Source organism: Drosophila takahashii, chromosome 2L (genome assembly GCF_030179915.1).
Source record: "Drosophila takahashii strain IR98-3 E-12201 chromosome 2L, DtakHiC1v2, whole genome shotgun sequence".
NCBI classification, from domain to species: domain Eukaryota; kingdom Metazoa; phylum Arthropoda; class Insecta; order Diptera; family Drosophilidae; genus Drosophila; species Drosophila takahashii.
Genome location: NC_091678.1, coordinates 25808942 through 25823751, shown reverse-complemented (window position 1 = coordinate 25823751; position 14810 = coordinate 25808942). Strand labels below are relative to the sequence as shown.

General features: G+C 43.9%; 3 protein-coding genes across 3 annotated transcripts; 2 read left to right on the top strand and 1 right to left on the bottom strand.

Annotated features, from left to right (window-relative positions):
- Positions 1-8876: 8876 nt before the first annotated feature.
- Positions 8877-11643, top strand: Nup107 (nuclear pore complex protein Nup107). The gene is made up of 2 exons (XM_017146202.3): positions 8877-11172; positions 11235-11643. The coding sequence occupies exons 1-2, from the start codon at positions 9006-9008 to the stop codon at positions 11597-11599; spliced, it is 2532 nt and encodes an 843-aa protein (XP_017001691.2). The 5' UTR covers positions 8877-9005; the 3' UTR covers positions 11600-11643.
- On the bottom strand, positions 11642-12211 carry Dpy-30L1 (Dpy-30-like 1). The gene has a single exon (XM_017146212.3). The coding sequence runs from the start codon at positions 12079-12081 to the stop codon at positions 11704-11706; it is 378 nt and encodes a 125-aa protein (XP_017001701.1). The 5' UTR covers positions 12082-12211; the 3' UTR covers positions 11642-11703.
- A 563-nt stretch (positions 12212-12774) lies between these two features.
- EMC3 (ER membrane protein complex subunit 3) lies at positions 12775-13821 on the top strand. Its single transcript, XM_017146209.3, has 2 exons — positions 12775-13029; positions 13100-13821. Exons 1-2 carry the CDS (start codon positions 12881-12883, stop codon positions 13695-13697), a joined length of 747 nt encoding a protein of 248 aa, XP_017001698.1. The 5' UTR covers positions 12775-12880; the 3' UTR covers positions 13698-13821.
- The last annotated feature ends 989 nt before the right edge of the window (positions 13822-14810 follow it).

Here is a 14810-nt window from a genome sequence, read left to right as displayed (position 1 = left end):
AGTTATTAGGTGACTCGTTTGTTAAGGTCGATGCTATTGTTGATATCGTAGCCAGTGACGTTGTCGAAGTTAGTGATGTAGTTAAATCCAGTGATGATGTCGAAGCAGGGGATGATGTCAAAGCCAGGGATGAGATTGCTCCTTCAGACGTCGAATTAGTCTGCAAAATAATATAATGTAATATATTATGTTCTTCTAAATTTAGTTACCTACTCTTTTCAAATTAAATATTTGAAGCAAAAGTTGTTTAAGATTAGCTTTGGCCAGCATAACACTTCTCGGATTTTTTACTAATACTCTTCGAATGCGTGGATCCAAATAGATACTAGATAGAATCATTTTGTCTTCTATTATGCCATCTTCCCTCTTTTGGATCCATTGGTACAAATCTCTACAGAATGTTAATTGGCTTGCTGCGACTGTTAACTTAAGCTCAAGCCAGAGCTTATAAAAATCGCCAAGGAATAATTGGCTGGGATTGTAATTATACCCGTTACTCGTAGAGTATAAGGGTATTTTGTATTCGTGCAAAAGTATGTAACAGCTGTCCGTCTGTCTGTCCGTCTGTCTGTCTGTCTGTCTGTCCGTATGAACGCAGAGATCTCGGAAACTACAATAGCTAGAAGGTTGAGATTTCCCACACATATGGGCTTCCTACGCAGCGCAAGTTTAGTTCAGCCGAGCGCCACGTCCCCTCTAACGCCCACAATCGCCCACTAACGATATTAAAATGTGTCCTGCGCCCACATCTTTAAAGATTTCCGAAAAGTATGAATTCAATTTTGTTGTGTATATTTATACCTATCGAAATGTAAAAGACATTTTTCAAATCTCTTGTTTTTGAATGGCTCGGTACGCCGGCTCCAATGCTTTTGTCAGATTTTTCAATTCGCTCCACTCTGTTGCACTTAGCTTAACTGAGGACTTTAAATGTCGCTTGCAAAAATGTTCAAAGGCTTGGAACTTCTGCAGCTAAGATATGTCGAACTCCAACGGGTCGCGACGTCCAGAACCGGTTTTAATAATTCTTCTTCTTCTATCAAGTAGCTTTAATTGAAAAAAGAATTGAGAATAAAATAAATTAAATATATATAAAAAAACCCACCTGAATGACGGAGTTTGCAGAAGCTTGATAATTTTTCGTGCTTTGTCAATAAACTGATCCCAAGCGATCAAAGAAATCTTTAATTGCGAGCTGAAGAGTATGAGCTGCGCACTTAATCGAAACTATTGAATGGATATTTAAATGCTGGGTGAGCTCTTCTTCTTGCAACTCATCAGGGTTTTCTTCATCATCAATCTCCCATTTGTTTAGCAAATCTACAGCCTTCACCATGTTTCGGCCGTTATCAGTGGTTATGCTGTAAATCTGTTCCTTCTTTATGCAAAAATCATCCATTATAGACTGAACTTCGGAGCAGAGATTTTGGGACGTATGGGACTTTGTTAGCTCTATAATATCCAAAGTCTTAATAACAATTTTACCGTTCTTTATAAACTGCACATTTACTCCAGGAATTCCGCGATTGCACCTCGTTGCAGTGTCAATTTTCAGGCAAACAATACGTGGTTTTAAGGCATTTACAATTTTGATTTTAATCGAATGATACTCTTCCTCCACAAGTCCCATTATATTTCGGGAAGAAACCGCTGGCATGTTCAATCCACAAAATATTTGATTGGTCAATGTCTTGAAACCTGTGGAATCAAAGACAGCCAATGGAAGTTTTTCGGTAGTTACCAAATCGATGCACGCATACTTCGCTTCGTTTCGGCCCATTGTTACTGAAAACTACTTTTTTTTCTTCCACCTGGTCATCTGTTATTGTTGTTCCAGTATGTATTGTCGAGCTGGCAGCCTTCATTGGTTAATTAGTTATTGTAGTGTGAGAGAGAAAGAAAAGTGCATTTCGACTGCAATCCATGGTTAAATACATAAACATAAACAAAGGCTAGAAGTATCTCCTTTACTGACTATAAGAATGATACCATTTAACGGGATGCAGAAGCCAAGTTCAATTTTTTTTTTCAGAGGGGGTACGTCTGCATTCGCTACATAGGACTATGCAAAAAAACGCCGAAAATCGGCACAAAAAAGCCGTGGCGTCCAAGTGAGTTTTATTTCTGAGCGAAAAAAATAAAAATCAACAATAATCATTATTTTTGAGTTTTATTTTTTTCGATCAGAAATAATGATTATTTTTGATTTTTATTTTAAAACTCAAAAGTAATGATTATTTTTTAGTTTTATTTTTTTTTTATCAAAAATAATGATTATTGTGTGAGTTTTAAAATAAAACTCATAATGATTACGGTCCCTGATAAAAACACTTTCTAAAATTTACTATTTACTTAAATCTTAATTGAGAAATCCTTTTCAAGGGTGTTGAATAGGGGAATTGCCCCATTGTCGTCCTTGACATCCTTCGCGAATTGAAGAAGCTTTGGCCCGGTAACCTCCAGGGAAGTGTCTTCTGGAAACCTGAAAAATCCAAAATACGGAGTATTTCTCATTACCTGCATCCTATTGACATCGGGAACGACTTCGTCACCTGATCCGGATCCTGGTCCTGGGGCTCCTCCAAGGATCATCTCGGCGTCCTCCATCTCCTCGTTGTTGTTGTGGTCGTCATATACTGTGTTTATACGATGCCGAATTCACGCTATCATTTCACGCTTTCGGCCGATTCGTGTCTGTATAAACGCCATTTCAAAAGCGTGATTTGGTGATAAGCAATCTGGTAACTCTGTAAAAAAAATGATCGACGTTGCCAGATCGCTAGAAATTGATGGCCTTTTATAGGCTATTTCTCTAATCAGTGGTATTAAAAATTAGATATTTTTACCGGTCCGGTATCCCTATCAGCTGAGAGTGAATAAAAGCATGAATTCTCGGTTGTCGTATAAACAGGGGTTATTTCTATATCGCGCTTTCAAGAAATCGCGATTCCTATCGTATAAACATAGTAATATAGTAATAAATGTTATAGAGACGCCACTTGCTCTGCCGCTCTCTTCGGCGAATTCGCCAATGATGCCACCTAGGCGAAAAACGAAAATTTCCCTAATTTTTAATATGTTCGATTCAAACATGCATTTCGGGCCCATGGTGAGTTTTATGGGATTTTATATATCTGCACCGCTCTCACTCACTGCTTTGTTTTTGTATGTGGACTCTCACCACTATTGCTGTTGCTTCATGTTGGATGCGGTGAGAAATTTAAGTTCGCTTCGAACTTGGCCTTGAATGGGCTCTCAGCAGAGCTTGGGCAGAGGTTCGGGCAGAGCAAATGGTGCCTCTATATATTTTCTTACTCTATGATTAGATTCATTTAAGATTCTCACGTTATACATAAGTAAGAAAATGTCGCCATTTGCTCTACCGCTCTCTTCGGCGAATTCGCCAATGATGCCACCTAGGCGAAAAACGACAATTTCCCTAATTTTTACTATGTTCGAATCAAACATGCATTTTGGGCCCATGGTGAGTTTTATGGGATTTTATATATCTCCACCGCTCTCACTCACTGTTTTGTTTTTGTATGTGGACTCTCACCACTGTTGCTGTTGCTTCGCACATGTTGGATGCGGTGAGAAATCGAAGTTCGCTTCCAACTTTTATATATTTTTTGAATATGGGCACTTCCAAAATGTCGCTCGGGACATTTGCACACCTTTAAAGTTGAAAAAAAATTGTAAAACAATGGATTTTAATTTTAATTATGGGCTTTTCTTTTCACTCTTCCCAAGCTCTATTTTTTGTAAAAATCTTGATTTTGTACCACTTTTAGTTCTTAAGATATCGTTAAAAAACTGCCGTATTCGCTCGGGACAAAAATAGAAGTGATTTTCGGGAAAGTTCATTTAACACCAGAATTTAGCGAATTCTGATGGAATATTTGAATGCGATTTTTTTTAGAACGTTGTCCAAATATGTCGCTGTGAAATGGTTTTGGTTTTACTCAAAAATGGTTTGCCGTTTTTTTTTATGCAGTTTCAACCACATTCGCTCGGGACATGTCGCCCGGGACATTTTTTCTTAGCGTTTTGTAAAGTGAATTTCTTTACCTCTATCCCTCAATTACTGGCTGTTTTGCTTTTAACTTAATAGTTCAACATTTAAATGAAGCATTCAGTACAGAAAAATGTCACATATTAGCATTCCTAAAGGATAAATTCACAACTGAAGACGGGTCCAAAAAATAACACAAAAATAGCCAAAACTGATTTTTGCGTATATTGGTAGGGTTTGTCATAAAAATAATCAAACTATACTCCAAATTTGTAGTTAGGGTCAGTATCCAACTAATTAGAAACTAATATCGAGGCAAAATCTTTTTGCTGGAAGTGCCCATATGTGCTGAAACTGATAAAATTAATAAAATAATTAATATGTTACGTTAATGTTAAAAAAAAACTTAATTTGTTTATAAACCACCTCGCAACGAATACTTTTGTGACAGACTGTCGAGAAATTAATAATTTGTTGTTAAAAAGACACTATTGCAAAAGAAACCTCAACAACTCGACTGGCTGTCGCTATGGTAACACCACAAAAAATCGCCTACAGTTATAAGAAAACTGCCGCTTGCATAGAATCTAAGGGATAAATTTTCGTTTTGCTCCAACCCCCGATTTCGTTCATATTGACGTGTTTTTGGGTCCTGATTACGGGAAAAATACTCAAAGTTGGCACAATACCGGGATCTTGAAAAATAACGTTCGAAAACTTATAATTTTCGGTTTTTGGCTGTTTTTTTTTCGGAAAATATAAGGAAAATCAAAAAATGCATCAGACAAAAACAGAAGATATTTATTAAACGGATCTTTTGTGTATTAATCATTTTCTTCGTAAACATAAAGGTTTTCGAAATAAATGCAAAAGAAGTATTTTAAATAGGTGGAGAACATTTAAAAATAGTGCAATATCCCGCCATAAAAATGACGTTAGATAGTTGTCGATTAGTCGGTAACAGCATTTTACCTTTTACTCTAGTAGACCTATTTTGCCTTTTAATACGATGTATCGTGTTCATGTTCCTCAAAAAAAGGAAATGGAGTGGATGAACTGAATGAAATCTGGATAAGTTGTTAAAGAAATTTGTAGGTTACAGGAGAGCAAAGCGCCGCAGGCAAAAATTTTTCACTTCGACTTTATAAATGTTTTATATGTATTTTTTGTTAATACATTTTATTTCCGATATAATTAGTATTTTATTTTGTTTTCTAAATTTTATATTTTACTACGAGAAGAGAAATGCTCTCTTAAAAAATTTAATGCCATTCTCGTGCTTAGGTAGTATCATCGCTAATACATCGAGAGACATCGACATAAATTTCGACACACCGATATAGCATGCTCCATCGGTTTTTTATTTTCAAGCATTGAGAAAAAATTATCTTATTAAGCGTTTTTAACGAAAACTATTAGTTTTACAGAAAAATTGTATAAAACATAAAATACACATTTATTTAAAAGCTTTCATTTCTCCTTAGATAACTTTTTGAATAAGTCAATATATTCGAAGATATTTACCGTTACCGATTTTACCGTTATTTTCCATGATCCCGTTATTTCCGCCAACTTTGACTATTTTTCCAGTTATCAGGACCCCAAATAACGTGGATTTTGAATGTTTCGACGAAATCAGGGGTTGGAGCTAAACGGAAATTCACCCCTGATATCTGCGCCGATATGTTCGCACTTGTAAGCTTGTGTTATTTGGGAATTTCTGCAGAGCTCATTCGTTTTTAATTCTGAACATCTGTAGGCAACATATTATTAAATCTTTAATATTATGAGTTATTGGAAGAAGTTTTAAAACTAGACACCTCGCTTTTCGCACACAAATGGAAAAGGTCCGCCGCATTGAACATCGAGGTAGCCAAACTCGCCGTTAAAGTTAGCATAAGAGACGCAATCCTCCTGGGGAGCAGCATTGTCAGGCTCATGAGGGACCCACTTCAAGTAGGGTACCCTTTCACCATTCTTGGCCAATACAAAAGACCGCCGCTTAGCCAAGCAAGTGATTCCCACCCAAACTGAACCACGCCATCCGTTGGCGAAGGGAAATCCCAAATTGATGAGGTGGGCGGTAGTGAACATCTTGTCCAGATCGTCCTCAAAGACCAAAAGATCGGCCCCAAGACTCCGACAGGTATTATCGGCCACAAACCAATTTACCTGAACGATTAATATTGCTTACGTACTCGAGTATTAAGAATTATTGCTCCCCGATCGACTCCTACCTTATTTGGATTAAAATAGAGGCACTTGTTGCCCACAAGATTAAATTGCGGTGGACAATTAATAGCGTTAAGGCCCACAGCCAACGTGAAGAGGACGCAAACGAAGAGCACCTGATTGGCCATGTTCTGGTTTTGGATCGATTGCCGCACGAGAGATTTTTCCGGTTTTATAGCCACAAGAAATGCCGGTCGCTCAATTTAAGCCAAGCAATTCCACTACACAGAGATAAACCCAAACCATTATCGCCTTTCAATACTGGCCATATCAGCAGTAAGATGTATACATTTAAAAAAGGCTATCAAAAAGACAATTATAAGGGGAATCAGTAACATAAAAAATGTTTCTTATGGAATTGAAAAATGTTTACTGTAAGAATTGTTAAGATTATTTTGAAAATAATATTTTTATCGGAGTTCTAATAAGTCGGATTCTAATAACTCGGCTAATAATAAATTTAAAACTATTGGAAAGAACTGTTTTAAAATAAAACAGCAAGTTTTTCAACATTAGGATACATTTTAAAAACTTATTGCTCTTTAACATATTGTATCGAGATATCAATTTAACTCAATGAAATCTGTTAAAAAGATGTATTTCAGTTTTGTTGGATAACGTTTAAATCAAATTGTTTAGGCCAATTCAGATAAAATCCTATCTCTAATCTTTAATTTATAATTAATTTTCTTTTACACGACGGCGTATTAATTGATGATAAGGTTATTTTCAAATCTTATTACTTTATTTTAAGAACAGCAACCATCTGACGCGAAAGCAGTACCGCATCATAGGGTTATATCCCGCCCGACGTCGCCAACGCCATCCAGGTGATCCACACCAATGCAGGATTCCTAGGCCAGGAGGACAACACGGGCACCTCAAGTACTTCGTCAACGGAGGACGCATCCAGCCCTTCTGCAAGGGGAATCCCATCAGTAAGAACTTAAGTAGAATAATCACTATGGACGGCAGTGTGCGAGAGTGTGCGCACCAGGAGAGTGTGCGAAGGCGACTACTATTATATAGCCGCAAAATTGAAAATCTGCTGTGATAGTCCGATCGTAATGAGTAATACACCAAATTAAAGGTATTGCTAAAACTTAAAGGATTGCATACCAAGACCTCAAGAAAATCAATTGGCTTGGGAGAGAGAGCGGTGAAAGTGAAAAAGTGCAAGTTTCGAAATTTGGAGCTGTTGGGGCCGGTGGGAATAAATGCCCCCTCGCATATGATAAAATCCGACGCTCCGTTCACAAGTTAGAGCCAAAATAAGATTTTCTTCGTCTTCCCAAAATGAAAATTTAATTCTGTTTGTCAGTTTGTCCAAAACATGTTTTTTAAGTTCTGAAAATTTGATATGACGTTCATCACATCGATATATGGGCACTTCCAAAAAAAAGTCCACCAAGCCAAAAACCTTAAAACTTGAATAAAACATATTTCCACATGATTTTTCCCAGATATTAGTTTCTAATTAGTTGGATACTGAGCTTAACTACAAATTTAGAGTATAGTTTGATTATTTTTATGACAAACCCCACCAATATACGCAAAAATCAGTTTTTGGCTATTTTTTTGTTATTTTTTGGACCTGTCTTCTGTTGTAAATTTATCCTATAGGAATGCTAATATGTGACATTTTTCTGTACTGAATGCTTCATTCACATGCTAAACTATTAAGTTAAAAGCAAAACATCCAGCAATTGAGAGATAGAGGTAAAGAAATCCGCTATACAAAACAGTCGGAAAAAATGTCCCGAGCGACATGTCCCGAGCGAATGTGGTTGAAACTGCATAAAAAAAAAACGGCAAAGAATTTTTGAGTGAAACCAAAAGCATTTCACAGCGACATGTTTGAACAACATTCTAAAAAAAATCGCATTCAAATATTCCATCAGAATTCGCTAATTTCTGGTGTTGTATGAACTTCCCCGAAATCCACTTCTATTTTTGTCCCGAGCGAATACGGCAGTTTTTTACCGATATCTTAAAAACTAAAAGTGGTACAAAATTAAGATTTTTACCAAAAATAGAGCTTGGGAAGAGTGAAAAGAAAAGCCCATAATTAAAATTAAAATCCATTGTTTTACAATTTTTTTTCAACTTTAAAAGTGTGCAAATGTCCCGAGCGACATTTTGGAAGTGCCCATATCAAACTTTTGTTCTACCACTTTTGGAAAAACCCCCTAGTTTAGCAGGAAAACTATATATTGCTAAAATTCGGAAAGCCGTTACTTCTATACTACTAAAGCTACAGACTTGTGCTGCATCTCGCCTTTTATATGCAATTTGTGTAAATGTAATATTTAAAAAGATATGAACAAAAGAAAATTTTTTTAAACTTTTTTTTTAGCTTTTACGGCTCTAACGATTTTCTTTAAAACTTTAAACTGTAAACTGTACAAAAATATTACACTCGCCATTAAATAGACTTTCTAATATTTTGGAACAGCTGATTAACAGCTGACCAAAATTCAACAATTCACCAATTCAGCAATTCAACAGTTTAGGGAATCCCCTCGTTATGATCAGTTATATCATAAGTGATTTATCAGGGATTCTTGTGAGCACACCCAGTTACTAGCGACTTTTCTACATGAATGTATCGACTGCATAATCGATTCAAGCACCATCTCTAAGAGCATGTCCCGGCATTTTTAGCGGATAGCGCGTGAATTTCTGTTTTGTTTTAGTTAATCGAATTTATGCTTGCCAAGACAGCCGGGAACCGAAGAAAGCAGTAGCAGCAGCAGCAGCCATGGCCGACAGCCCGTTCCCGATGAGCAGCCGCAGTGGCCTGCTGCGCACCACCGCCCTGAACGGCTCCCTCGGCCCGCAGAACCTTTCCCACTCGCTGCTCCTCCTGGAGCAGAGCAACGCTGCCCTGGAGGATCGGTCGCTGGTCGAGGACACCGGCGACGACCTGGACCGCGGCCAGAGCCGCGTGGACGTGCTTTTCCCGCAGTTCTTCGACGTGCTGCAGGCGCAGGGCGGCGGACCGGAGGCCTTCGAGGTGATCCAGGCGCTCACCCACGTCTGCCGCGGCGTCGTGGAGCAGCTGGAGCTGGAGATCGAGCGCGGGGTGGGCGGCGCACAGGGCGCCAGGCAGCGCGAGGCCATTCTCGGCTGGCTGCGCCAGGAGATCTACACATGGCGCCTGCTGCACGCCCTCTTCTACGACCGCATCCTGCTGCAGAGCGACACGCAGGCGGACGACGAGATGCAGGACGGGCCCACGCTGGGCGGCAGCGAGAAGGAGGTCATCCAGCAGCTGTACACCATCAACGCGACGCTGCGCGAGTACCAGCTGGTGGTGGACTGGCTGGAGGCCTGCTACGATCCGGGGGAGCAGCAGAACCCGCTGCACTGCCACGACCGCATGATGGCCTGGGAGAACTCGCTCTTCCAGCTGGAGAACCTGCAGGGCGCCGCCTTCGGCCGGGGCCACGAGATCGTGACGCGCCTGGACCCGGACGCCCCCGTGCGCGAGAAGCGCCCGCTGCACGCCCTCGACGAGGAGGACAACCTGCGCCTCTCGCGCGCCATCTTCGCGGCCATTCGCTCGGGCCGCGTCGACGAGGGCCTCAAGCTGTGCAAGCACTACGGCCAGACCTGGCGGGCGGCCATCCTCGAGGGCTGGCGCCTCCACGAGGACCCCAACTTCGAGCAGAGCGTCGCGGTGGCGCACGAGAAGCTGCCCATCGAGGGCAATCCGCGGCGGGACATCTGGAAGCGCTGCGCCTGGCTGCTGGCCGACTCCAAGAACTACGACGAGTACAGCCGCGCCACGGCGGGCGTCTTCTCCGGCCACCTGGGCTCCCTGAAGACCCTCCTGCACAGCAACTGGCACGACCTGCTGTGGGCCCATCTGAAGGTGCAGATCGACATCCGCGTGGAGTCGGAGATACGCGGCTGCTGCCTGAAGCGCTACCAGCCGATGCCCGACGACTACTGGAACGGCAAGATGACCCTGGAGCAGATCTTCGACGAGCTGAACGTGGCCAAGGATGCCGCGGTGCGGGACTTCGCCCAGGGCCAACTGGGCATCATCCAGCGTCACTTAATCTTGGACACCTGCGGCGAGCTGCTGCAGCACATGGTGCGCTGGGTGGAGAAGGATGCAGGCCAACTACCGCCGCACCAGCTGCGCTTCATGGCCCACATTGTGCTCTTCCTGCGCCAAATCGGCCGCGTGGAGAAGGAGCGGCAGGCGGAGAAGATCATTGCCGCCTACGTGGAGGCGCTGATTGCGCGGGGCGATCCTCAGTTGATCGCCTACTATGCGGCGGCCCTCTCGACGCCGCTGCAGGTCAGGCTGTACTCGCGCTTCCTCGAGCAGGTGGAGCAGAAGCGCCAGCGGGAGCTGGCCCTGGACGCCGCCCTGCAGGCGGGCCTGGATGTCGAGCAGATCACGCGCATCACCGTGGAGAACATGCGCTCCGTCCACGCGGCGCCCGGGGAGTTCGGCGAGCCGCACTCGGGCGAGATATCCGCGGCGGACCAGCGCAAGATCTCGGCCCTGGAGTGGCTGCTCCACCTGCCCGAGCAGCGCGGCGAGCTGCTGTGGCAGGCCAACGCCATGATCCGCGCCTACCTGGCCGGCGGCAAGATGGAGTGCGTGCGCCAGACCTTCCGCCTGGTGCCCGGCGACATAGTGCAGCAGATCGGGGGCTTGTTCAGCTCGGTGGACCAGATTCCGCCGCGCGAGGAGTGCTGCGTGAAGGAGTACCTCTGCTACAAGGTGTATTTGTCGGGCGTGGACAGCTTCGTGGAGTGGAACCGCCTGCAGCAGAACAGGCCCAAGAAGCCGCAGGCCGGAGCAACTCAGGATAACTTCACGGAGCGCATGGCCAGCGAGCGCAAGGAGCAGGCCCACCGATCGGAGGTGCTGCGCTGGGAGCACAAGGTCAAGGAGCAGGCCAAACGTAATGATAACCTTGGATAGGTGTATAAATTTCAAGCACTAAGCATTCCTTTTCCCCTGCAGAAACCATCGAAACGCTGTACAATGTGCTCATGTTCCCCGACAAGGGATGGCTGGTGGATCCGTTCATTGCCAAGCAGCCGGAGAACGCCGTGCAGCTGAACTGGGAGCACCGCCTGCTGCAGATGGAGAGGCTGCGCTCCATCTGCATACCCGAGATCGCCCTGCTCCTCCACGACGTCATGTTCAAGTCGGGCGACTTTGCCGGCTGCGTGCGGCTGGCGGACGAGATCTCCGGCGAGGGACGGCAGCTGTACAAGGTCTACACGAAGCACAAGCTGGCCGAGCTGCTGGCCAAGATCGCCGACGCCTCGCTGGAGCTGCTCAACGCGAAGCTGGACCCCTGGGGCTACCCCATCACAGTCTAGTTGTTCCATGTTTGCGATGATTACATTCTAACTTTAAACGTTTATTATTTACGCACTGTTCACTTACACAACTACGGAGGGGAAAGGAGGGGGGATTGGGATGCTTAAGAGCTGTTGTCCACCGCAGCGGCGTTGTTCTCGTCGCACCCGTTGCTGTGCTTCAGCAGGTAGGAGGCCAGGAACTGGATGGGATCCGCCGGCCGTTCGCGGGCCAGCGCCTGCAGTCCGTGGAGCAGGACGGGGGCCACCGTCTGGTCGAGGTACTGTCGCGTGGGCATGGAGCTGGTCTCCCCGTTGGGCTTCTTGGCCGCCGTCTGCTGCTGCTGCTGTTGCTGCGCCACTGGATTGGTGGACTGGCCGCCAACTTCGGACTTGGCCTCGTTGCTCTGCGCGTTATTGCTGCAATTCTGCTCCTTGGCGGCCTCTGCCGGCGGGTTCGGTGTGGGCGCCGGCGAGATGGGGGCGTCGCTCTTGGCCTCCATGGCAATGGCTATCCGGGGTTTTAGTAAATCTCAATTTTTCAGCGGGCGTCTTTGGAGCAGGCAGTCCAAACCAATTCGATTCGATCAAAATTTACATTCTCGGCTTGCAGGGTTGCCAACTGCACTGCGCTAATCGATATATCGAATTCCCGTGATTTTTTCTGCCACTTTGAAATATTTGTCACGACTAGTGTTGGAAAATATCATCACTGCGAACGGCAGTCCACGTAGTGACGAAGTGCAGTACTATTAAATAGCTGCAGAATAACGAGTGATACGCCAATCGAAAGACTTAATCAATTTGAATTGGTTTGGGAGAAAGGGGGGTTAAAGTGAAAATTTCGAAAATTGGAGGTGTTGAGGCCGGATAACATGAAAATCTTTTATAAAATATATTTATTTAGTCGAATGTACGAGGACTTTTCGTCACAAAATTTGATATCAGAACTTTTGTATGTTGATGGTGCGACCGTCACGACCCGTGACATTAGTGTTTTATAAATTATTTTCCAAAAATTTGGACCTTGGTGAGGTTCATATTTTCATCAATAACAAATAGGTAAATATATGCTTTGTTTTTGGTGTATTAGTATATTTTATATTATCTGTATCCAATCTGCATCCACGAAATCACAGTCACAGTTACCTAGGCCCTCCCATCACTGGTCACGACTGTGACTCGAACACTCGTCATCGCTATCGGCCAATTTATCGATTGTCATCCCCAATCCAATTCATCCAATTGGGTGAAAATTAGGCCGAAAAACTAGGAAAGAAAATTCGACAGATCAATTAAAACATGACGGAGCTGCTGATTGATCCGGACATCCGGGTTTGGGTGTTCCTGCCCATCGTTCTGATCACGTTTCTAGTGGGCATTGTGCGCCACTACGTCTCCATACTGATTTCCACGCAGAAGAAGGCCGAGATCACCCAGATCCAGGACAGGTGAGCAGGGAGCAAAGGGCACTGGAGCCCCTGGTAGTAACTAAATGTATCCATTGCATCCCACCCGCAGCCAGGCGATGATCCGGGCACGCCTGCTCCGCGAGAACGGCAAGTACCTGAGCGCCCAGAGCTTCTCCATGCGGAAGAACTTCTTCAACAACGAGGAGACCGGCTACTTCAAGACCCAGAAGCGGGCGCCCGTGGCCCAGAACTCGTCCGCCATGCTCACCGACATGGTCAAGGGCAACTTCATTAACGTCCTGCCCATGGTGGTGATCGGCGGCTGGATCAACTGGATGTTCTCGGGCTTCGTCACCACCAAGGTGCCCTTCCCGCTGACGCTGCGCTTCAAGCCCATGCTGCAGCGGGGCGTCGAGCTGGCCTCCCTGGACGCCGCCTGGGTCTCCTCGGCCTCCTGGTACTTCCTCAACGTGTTCGGCCTGCGCTCCATCTACACCCTGGTGCTCGGCGAGAACAACCATGCCGACCAGACGCAGGCGCAGGCGGACGCCATGACCGGGGCCGCCATGACCATGCCCCAGGACCCGAAGGCGGCCTTCAAGGCCGAGTGGGAGGCGCTGGAGATCACCGAGTACCACAACGCCCTCAAGAACATCGACGCCGACATGCTGACCATCGCCAGCGCTGCCGCGGAAAAGAGTCCCTGAGTGACGAGGCCCGCGGGCCCATCCTAATTAAGGTATTTTAGCAAATTCACAATGTAACAAAGCAGATTTTGTTTAGCGTGCAGAGTCCAAGAGGGTTAAAATAAAGCAAGTTGTGTGTCTATAATGGTAATGGTTTAAATTCCCAGAAAATTAAGTTCCGAGTGAGTAAAAAGCAGGGTTTGGAAAATAACACACACTGTAAATAACTCGGGTTATCAAAATGTTAAATGTCAAAAAAAGTTATTGACATGTGTGTTAAAAATTGTAGCCTACATATGTTAGAAACATAAATAACACACACATGTCATTTGTGTTACTTACACGACGTGTTTTTTACACAGCGTGTTTTTAACACAATAAGTTTTTGACATTCAAGTGACAGCTCACAATATAGGGGAGAGTGGGGTAATTTCGTCAGCATTTTTTCAAAGCTATTTATTGTCCATCTTGAGATACGTTATCATATTTCTATTTTTATTGTTGAATGCGGTTAGCACCAAGCTTTAAAATGTGACATTCCCCTATTTTTTTAATTACCTTGGTGATTTATAAAAAATTAAAAAGTAAAACAAATATACTGGGGCAATCTCGCCACACAGGGGGTTAAATCGCCACACCACCGGGCAATTTCGTCACCTGAATAATGTAGGGAACTTTACGCCTGTAAGTATGCTACACTGATCAAGCGTACCATTTTTGTTGACGTCCTATATTTGTTGCTGCTGCTGGTAGTCTGTTCGTTAGCCAGCTCGTCAAATAAAAAAATATGTATTTAAAATAGGTGCGAATTTACCCTAAGCATAGGGTGGCGAAATTTCCCCAGACAGTACTTTTTTAGAAATAATTATTTTTCTTCCGAAATTAGGCGCGAAGTTAAAAATCACTAACGCAGAAATGCACATTATAGCACTGTGTATTATATCAAATAAAAACACCTCTTAACGAGGTAAAAAACTAGTGACGATCGCACCTTCAACGTACAAAAGTTCTGATATCAACTTTTGTGACGAAAAATGATTTTAGATGCGACTAAATAAGTACGCTACCTAAAATTTACTCGTTCGGCCCGCTGTAGCAAATATTTAATATCTACACGAATGTTTTTCTGTTTTA